This window comes from Sparus aurata, chromosome 10, assembly GCF_900880675.1.
Source record: "Sparus aurata chromosome 10, fSpaAur1.1, whole genome shotgun sequence".
Taxonomy (NCBI): domain Eukaryota; kingdom Metazoa; phylum Chordata; class Actinopteri; order Spariformes; family Sparidae; genus Sparus; species Sparus aurata.
Genome location: NC_044196.1, coordinates 4721708 through 4730734, shown reverse-complemented (window position 1 = coordinate 4730734; position 9027 = coordinate 4721708). Strand labels below are relative to the sequence as shown.

General features: G+C 45.2%; 1 protein-coding gene across 1 annotated transcript; it reads right to left on the bottom strand.

Moving 5' to 3' along the window:
- Positions 1–2269: 2269 nt before the first annotated feature.
- Positions 2270–6761, bottom strand: LOC115589764 (lecithin retinol acyltransferase-like). The gene is made up of 2 exons (XM_030430895.1): positions 5858–6761; positions 2270–3483 (listed from the first exon to the last, which is right to left on the bottom strand). Exons 1-2 carry the CDS (start codon positions 6419–6421, stop codon positions 3331–3333), a joined length of 717 nt encoding a protein of 238 aa, XP_030286755.1. The 5' UTR covers positions 6422–6761; the 3' UTR covers positions 2270–3330.
- Between the last annotated feature and the right edge of the window lie 2266 nt (positions 6762–9027).

Genomic DNA, 9027 nt, shown 5'->3' with positions numbered 1-9027 from the left:
GGAAAGGAAAGAAAGGAAAGGAAAGAACGGAAGGAAAGGAGGATACAGAAAAGCTTCAGTATCAGACATTCATATTTTAAATTAAGTGGACTCGTCCTTTAACCTGAGCTCAGACAGTCTCACCTGTCTCCTCCCAGGTAAATCCCAAAGTGAATGAACAGAGTCCTGGGAACAACCAGCACGTCTCCCCTCCTGAGAGTCTGCTTCCTGTCTGTCCTCCCTCCTTCCTGTCTGTCTGTCCTCCCTCCTTCCTGTCTGTCTGTCCTCCCTCCTTCCTGTCCGTCTGTCCTCCCTCCTTCCTGTCCATCTATCCTCCCTCCTTCCTGTCCGTCTGTCCTCTTCTTGTCCTTCCCCTCGTCTGGGCTCGGCGTGGCGATGAAGATCAGAGCGAGCAGCTGCAGAGGAAACATGTTGACGGAGGAGAGAGAGCAGCTTCACCTCTCAGGTGGTTTTATGGTGGTGGGAGGAGCAGAGGGGGATTAATGACTGAGGCTGAGGCTGGTCCAGGATCAGACTGTGAGCTCAGTCCTCAGCAGCAGACGGATAGAAAACACTTTGTCATGCTTCTGTGGGGTCACTTCAAAAGGTTCAGGTACAGAAACAGAAAGCAGCCTTTTCCAGCCTTGTTCGTGCTGACAACAAATCCTGACGTCACATTAAAAACACCAGTTGGTCTCCACAAACACATCTGGAAAATGTTGCAACTTCTTGTTACATTATTCACGTTTGTTGTCACAAACAAGGCTGGAAAATTTCCCCATGTCTCGTTGAAAACAGCAGATTTTTGTCTCCACAAACCCGGCTGGACATTCTCCTGACTGCTCATCAGAAACACCCAGTTAAGTCCCCACAAACTGTTAGAAAAAGCCTCGACATGAAACTCATCTGATTTCATATCTAATGTGGGCACGTGTGTGATTTGACACGTCCTGCAGAGATGTCAGTATGACATTAATCCAGTGAGCATATCTTCAGTTTGCAGAAACATTCACTCTGCTGCCGACTGTTCTGAACTCGCTGGACTTCTGCTGAGTCACATAAACCCTCAGAACGTTACAGAGCTGCTCCAGGATCAGGATTATTTCAATTAAGCAACTTTAATGCCCTGATTACTCAATTAATCTCACACTGTGGACTCTGAGCGTTTACCAGCAGCAACTCACTCAGAGAAGTACTGCAGCACTACTGCAAACTGTAGTAGTAGTTGTACTGGTGCTAGTCTCAGTCACCTGCTGAAGGAGCAACGTTTCATCACTTCAACCTAAACCTCTGTTTACCACCTGCAGGTTCTATGACATCACAACTCGTTTGGAGCCAATCAGAGAGCAGAATGAAAGTTGAAACCTCTGACTGGACGTTTCAGTGAAGCAGGAAACATCTTAAACTTTGGAAACAAACAATATGTTTGACCCTGATGACCTCTGAGTGTCTGGAGAGAAGACAGTGATGTTCAGTTATTCAAACAAAGATGTTAAACATTTATTAAGATGTCTGTCTTTGTTTATTCCTCTGATCTGTGTTTAACACCGTCACCCTGTTCTACATGTTGCTGTACTTCCTACACTCGGCCACTAGAGGGAGATAGAGGTCAGAGTTTACTGCAGGATTGTGCTGAATGTTTCTGCAGAAATATTATCTGCTGAGTTCAAGTATCATATGAGGTCAATGAGACTTTATCATGATGATGAAATATGATTTTATCACCACACCGGTGATGTTTGTCTCAATAGATCCACTTTAAATTGCAAAAGTCTAGAAAAAAAATAGTCAAAACTTGCAAAAATCTTTCTTTTTCTCAAGTAAATCTAAAAATATATAAGAAAGTATTTCACAATTTCATTTTTTTCATATGTGTATGTTTATCTTTTGGCTTTAATTAGAACTATTTAGCTAAAATGGAAAAGATGCTGCTGTAAATCAACTTTTAAGTGTTTTATTTTTAGTATTTTAATAGTTATATCAAAATGTGATTGATTGTGAAAGAATTTTCAAATATCATTTGTTAAAAACTCTATAAATTTTGTATTTACATCTTTGCATTTGATCTAAAAACCATAAAAGATGATAAAGTTTAACTGCAGTAACTTTGGTTAAGCTGAGAATATCTGGAGAGAAGAAAACAACATTTCTATACAAGGTTCAAATCTTAGTAACAGTAACAAAATGCTTTGATTTGTAAAAGGATTTCCAAAATAAAAGGCCCTCATTATTCTAACTGATGCTTCTTTTTTTATCTGTTGACCCCAAAAACTCAGTCAAACATCTCGACTCTACTTCCACGTACTTTATTTACATATAAAGTATAAAGTGTTACAGCGTCGTAAAAAATAAATTCTGTACAAAAGTCTGTGACTGTTAGAGAACAATCAGGTTGTGAAGGATATCTACAGATATTTACAGAAGAGCTCCGTCGGGCTGCAGTGCAGAAACATCAACGCATTCTGATGACAACAAGATGGCCGCCACAGAGGCAGTGAACGTGTGAATGTACAAACAACAAATGTGCCAAAAAAAGCTTTGAGTTACAGCCAATCAATCATCATTTCAGGTTGTCGGATAGTTTATGCTTCTTTAAGAGTCAATAAAATGTGAAACTGTCTCTCAATGGACTGAAAAGGGAGTTTGATGTCTTTTCTTTTAAGACCCTGAACAGTTGACCTTCTGGAGATAAGATGTTGTTTCCAGACACCAGCTGCAAAATGAACATTTCCTGGATAAATAATGCATCTGGACCCCAGAACAGCTGCTATTTCATTCAAATGAATGTCAGTTTACAGGCACTATGTGTGAAATAACCTGAAACATTGCAGAGAAATAACCTCTCACTCTGTGGTTTCCTGTCTCCAGGTGTGTCGTGTGACGTTGGGGAGATGGTTACAAGTTACGAAACCGCCATTTTGGAAGATAACAAATACAAAAAACATCACAAAAGAACATCTTAAGTAAAATTCAGTCATTCTTAACTAGTCTTTGGTCTCCACAGCTTAATGTAAGTAAACTAGAGCCCTTAAACTGGCGGTACTACGTGATGTTTTTTGTGCCATTCAGTCTTGGTTGCTAATGTTGCTAATGCTAACAATCCTCTTCTTCATCTTCTTCTTTTTCTGTTCACTCTAAACAAGCAGCAGAAAGAGCAACTACAGTGTATAAGTCTGGTCCCTATTGTGTAATTAGCAGTAAAAAGCAACACTACAGGCGTTAACTGGTATAAACTTCTTTGCAGATGACTCTGTCCTATCTGTCAGTCTTCCAATATGGCGGCTCGGCCTGTTGTGAACCGTCGCTGAGGCTCAAACGCTGACGGTGGTTGTGGATGTCGCCCAGGAGTTTCTAGCTGGCCATCCACAGGGTGAAGGGGATGAGGAGGGTGGGCAGGGCGGTGCTGGGGGATATTCCCAAACACAGCATGGAGAGGAGTCCCAGCAGCGCTGTCAGGAGAACGTTACGCTGGTCCCGGATCAGCGACTTCAGCCACTCGCAGAACTGGAAGATGGAAAATAAGATCAATGAGTCAATACGAGTAAAAACAGATTGATTTGTTTGGAGAAAATATGGGTACGTGTCATGAAACGTGGATGCTCAAAATCAGATAATCTCATGAGTGAGCTGCTTCACACAGTAAACATAAAAAGCTGCCAGTTTGGAATCAAAGCTCAACACATTTAAAGTTCTTCAGCACTTTGTAGTTCAGTTCTGCTCAGACAGAAATGCATCTATAATGAAACATGGAGGCACGTGAGGGGGCGTGGCCTGCTTTCTCCATGTGGCGTCTCCGTCCTGCAGCAGAGAGACTTTCCCCTGATCCAGTTTCACTTCCTGTAATTGCTAACCTAAACATTTGACCTGCCTGCACCCAGCTTCCTCCAGTTCATTAGAGGGGGGCTGGGGGCCAACAGGAGCTCTCTCAGGGGCCTCAGGGGCCCCACAGGAAAATAAACAACTGGCCAATTATAGTCTCCATTCTTTTACGAGACGGTAGCTGGGTGAGGGAGCTGAATACCTGAAAGGGGACAAAGAGAAACTTGTTCGAGTGCTCCCCACATGGTCTTCATCTCCGAGCACCACCTCCTTGTTGACCTCAGGACTTCACTGATTGGTTCAGACAAAAGCCAGTTTGTGGACTTTGAGTCAGGATGGTTTTGCTGGATGACTGTTAACTAACGGATGTTCTCTGCCACATTTTGGTTTCAGCTGTTCTTTGTGTTCTTTGTTGTTTGGGGAGTAAGATAAAGATGCATGGAGCTTCAGCTGGGGGCCCCTCTTAAAGTCACGAGAGCCTGAACGATGCTGGATTTTAAAAAGACAGATGAATACTTGACTGACGGCCAATTTCTTTTGAAACAAATAAAACAAAATGAAACCAAAACCGCAAATAAAATGGATTCTCTGCAAACTCTTGTGATAATCAGCTTGATTTTATACGAAAAAGAAGTTCTCATTTCATATCTAATGTGAGCACAAAACTGATCGATTGATCAAGAAAACAATCCACAGATGAATGGATCGTGACAATAATTGGTAGCTGAAGGACTGCAGCTGCTGTTTCACAATAAAAGTGCTGGACAGACATAAGATGGCTTTTATTGTGAAGCAGACAAAGAAGATTTGAGACTTCCTGGAGTTTATTTTGTTGATTCTGTTATTTTCAGACTTTTCCAAACCACCGTCCGTCCACTGGAACAGTAGAAAGGTTTGAAACATTCCTCCGTGACCTGACCGTATGCTAATAAAGTGGAGCTGTGGGTGCAGGAGGCTCGGCTGCCCTCCTTCATCATCATCCTCATCATCACTGTGGACTGGCTGTTTGGTTTCTGGCTGCAGGCTGAATGCAGCTCTTGTTCTCTGGACTTTTCCGACGAGCGACCCAGATTTTCCTCTCGTTTAAAAACACTCTCACATGCGGAAACACTCAGAGTGCGTCTGTGTGGTTTCTGCTCTGCTTTACCTGAACAGGAGGACGAGGAGCCAGGGGAGGAAGAAGTACTCTGATTAAAGTACTCCATTACACTCCTTTTAACATCTGGGATGCTCAAAACTGAACTTATAATCACTTTATGATTGTTAATTGAATCTGTTTTCCAAACATATTAAATATTTTGTGTGAAAACTGATGACTGGTCGGATCAGTTTGAGTTGGTAGAGTTTGTTTCAGGTTGTTTCTCTGTTTTAAATCAAGTCTCCAGCTACTTCAGAAATGTTTTGAGGACTGCGACACTTCACCTGACATTCTTTTGTTTGGGTGAACTGTTCCTTTAAGACATTTCTTAATTATCTAGTCTTTTATTTAAGTTGTTGTGTTATTCTATCAGCCCTGGTGAAAACACAATAACAATAAACTTTAATATTTTTGGTCTGTTGGAGGAATTAAAACCACCTTCAGACTAGAATCACAGCCTGACCCAGATCCTGGCAGAGCAGAACAGAACCGAACAGTGAGCAGTGAGCAGTGAGGTTCGCTGAAACTTTACGAGGCTGCACAGTCGCCTTGTTAAAGCTCGTCTGGGCGCGTAAAAAGGCGCAGCTGGTTCCAGAGAAGGTGCCGCTTCACTAAAGCAGAACTCAATGAACCCAATGATGTGTAAAGGAACTCAGCAGCAGGTCAGATGTGACCCGTCCTCCAGGTTCTCCTTCTGTTGGTCTGAACCTGCAGGAAGTCTTCACGCGGCTCTGACTCTCAGGGTGGTGTGAACGGGATCAGAGTGCGTCAGTGTGAAAAGCACAAATCAGAGGGAATCATTAATCTGCGCGTGCAAGAGCCACATCAAAGCCTCCGCCTGCAGTTCCGCGCGTAAAAACAGTGACCGCGTGCGTAAAAAGCGCTCCCCCTCCCCTCCCCGGTGCCGGTGCCGGCTCTCACCTGGTCGGTCTGCAGGCTCTGCGCGGTGCCATAGCGGCAGTAGGTGACGAAGTGCTCGCAGTTGTTCCACAGCAGGCTGTAGGACACGGAGCCCACCAGCTTCTCGGCCCGCCGCGCCACCTCCTCCCCGGACAGCGGGCTCCGGCGCACCGCCAGGTCCATGACGTTCAGCAGGATCCCGGCTCCGTACGCGAAGTCCTCCACCGAGTCCACGCGGATGCTGGCGCGCTTGGAGAGCACCCCGAGCACCAGCCGCGTGTTGGTCACCATCTCCCCGATCTGCGCGCTGTCAGCGGTCAGCGCCGGCAGGATGTCCGGGATGAGGTGCGCAACCCGGTTCTCGCCCAGGTAGATGCCGAAGTGGGTGAAAAGAGTCCGGGGAACCTCCAGCAGGTCTCCCCGCTGGAACTTGTGAGGAGCTCCGGCGGGCTGCGGAGGAGACTCATCCCGCTCACAGCGCCTGGTGAGCGGCCGCTCTGCGCCCAGAGGAGGCAGCAGGCTGGACAGCTTGATGTGGGCGAGGAGGAAGAGCTTCTCCAGGAGGAAGGTGAGGGTGTCCAGCATGACTGCGACAGACAAACACCGAAGAAGAAGACGAAGAAGAACAAGAAGGAGGAGGAGGAGAAGAAGAGTCTGTGTTTGATTGCTATCTTCTTCACCCCTCTGCTTCTCTCTGACCTCCTTCTGTCCTCTCTGGAGAATTTTCCTCCTTCAGGGAGATTTTGGAGATGGGGGGGAGGAGGAGGGCGTGACGTCACAGGTGATGTGAGAAAGAGAGAGAGAGGGAGAGAGGGAGAGAGAGAGAGACTGAAAGTGAAAGGAGGGACATGAGCAGAGCTGGAAGAAGTTTGCAGATTCTTTAGAACTTGTCAACTTTGGATCTCCGGCTTCTCTCCGTTTTATATCAAGTCTCCAGCTGCTTCAGTCGCTTGAGACTTGAATCCTGCAACCACAGATGTTTTGTGGACTTTCATCAGCATGCAGGGATGATGAGGAGGGTCACTGTTTTGGGTGAACTGTTCCTTTAAGAAGTTTTGATCCTTGAAAGTGTAAAAAAAAAAAACAAATCTGCAGACAAACTGTTCCTCACAAAGTCAGGAGTCTGAACACACACACACACACACACACACCACCACGCCGACCACATGCGCTCACAATTTCCACCACAGCAAATGTCAGTAACACACACAAACACACACACACACACACACACACACACTTAGATGTGAGTGTGGAGCATCATGGGAACTCTGCAGCGAGTGGTTGACACTCAAACGGAGCAATGCTGAGGTCACAGCGGTTCAGCTTCCAGAAACCACCAAATGGTTTCACACACACACACAGGCACACACACACACGCACACACACACACACACACAGAGCCGTGTGTGAACTGCAGGCTCAGCTCTTTCTCAGTGACGACTCTGCAGACGTTCAGTAATCAGCTCTAATAACTCTGTCTCTGCTTGTGATGCATTGTGGGAAATTTCCTCCGCCGCCTGCGGTTTATTTACTCTTTACTTCAAACACACACACACACACACACACACACAGGTATTGTCCATTAGACTGTCAGCCAACATCTGCTCTTGTAAAATCCAGAAAAATGAAAGTTCATGAACTCCTTCACAGTGTTCGTTCAGGTCGTTATAAACTAAATCTTTTGAATCTGCACCTGGGTGAATGTGAACAGCAGCTTCACTCCTGAAGTTCAACGTCTGGGAAACACGGCCCATCAACTCAAACTGAATGTGAGCATCAATAACGTAAACACAGAGTCCAACTCTCCTCCTGCAGCTGTAACCTGAGAGTGAAGCAGCTGTCTGTGGGCACAACAGTCTCTGATTTCACCTTGTTTGTCCAGCCTTTGTCCATTTCCTCTTCCTGTGACATTAGCTGGATTAGCGTGGCTCTTATTCCAACTCTCCTCCTCCCTGGGGGGGTCCAGTGGGCCAGGTTAGATGGTTGATGGACACTGTGGGTCGCGATGGTCTCAAAAGTCTGCTGCTCTGAACCAAAAACACCCGCTTCCTCCTCCAGCAATGACGACGGTTTCAGGAGTAAAGCTGCAGAAACGATGGCTGTAAAAGCAAAATGTGATGAAATGTGGAGGAGCTACGGGCTGCATCATCATCATGCACCGCCGCAAAGATGATAGATAAACAGACAAACAACTTATGTTGTAAAAGAATCAGTGATGACCTGAAAAAATCAAAGTGCTTCATCACAATCTGCCCAAAGATTCATCATCATCTTCCTCTCAATCTGACACCTCAGGAATCTAAATGAGACCCTGTTATAAAGTGTTTTTTAGTCTCGGCTTCATCATCTGCAGCTTTAACACCCGTCCAACTCCGCCGGGTGTCTGAATGCTGCTGGAGGGACGCCACAGCCTGAGCATGATGGGTAATTCACCGGCTTGTTACACCGAGGAGTGAAGCTGCTTTCTCATTTCCGTCACTCACTCATTCATTCTCCATCTCCTTTACAGAGAAGAAGAGGATTTTAGGATTAAGGGAAGATTATGGAAACACACACACACACACACACAAACACACACACACTGAGCCGTCGCCCCCCGCTGAGGCAGCCTGACTCCTGCTGAAAGATGAGACTTCAGCTGCTGAATGTGTTGAAGTGACCCCGACTGAGCTGCAGTGAAAAGGTGAATGAAGCTGAGTGACAAGATCTGACTGCTGAGTGTGTGTGTGTGTGAGTGTGTGTGTGTTAATGCTCTCCAGCCGTTCGGGGAGGAGATGTGAGATTCTTTTTTAAAAGGATAAAACTTGCAGATAATTAGAAACAAAAACTAAATTAGCATCCTTCTCACAGGTGATTGCAGGTTTTTGTCCTCACATTAAATCCTCCATCTTTGTGATTCGGGACCGTTAACGTTTTTCTTGTTCGACCTCCGGCGAAGAGCTGAAAACACCCAATGTGTGTCGAGGGACAACCTTCTTTCACAGCAACACAGGAAACTAACAGAAATGTCAAATGTACGTCACGTTTTCCAGCTGAACCCAGTGAAAAACAGGTTCAATAGGTATCACACAGATAAAAAAGTATCAATTCAACACTGTAAGAAAATTAAACCACTTAATGTAACGTTTAAAGCTCTGTGTGTAGGTAAAGGAAGTATTTATAGTTAACATATTGATTAGAAAATATTT

Excerpts from the sequence above, each read along its gene's own strand:
- LOC115589764 (XM_030430895.1), bottom strand. The coding sequence starts at position 6,421 with ATGCTGGACACCCTCACCTTCCTCCTGGAGAAGCTCTTCCTCCTCGCC. Across the intron at positions 3,484-5,857 it reads AGAGCCTGCAGACCGACCAG|TTCTGCGAGTGGCTGAAGTC; the intron begins GTGAGAGCCGGC and ends TCCATCTTCCAG.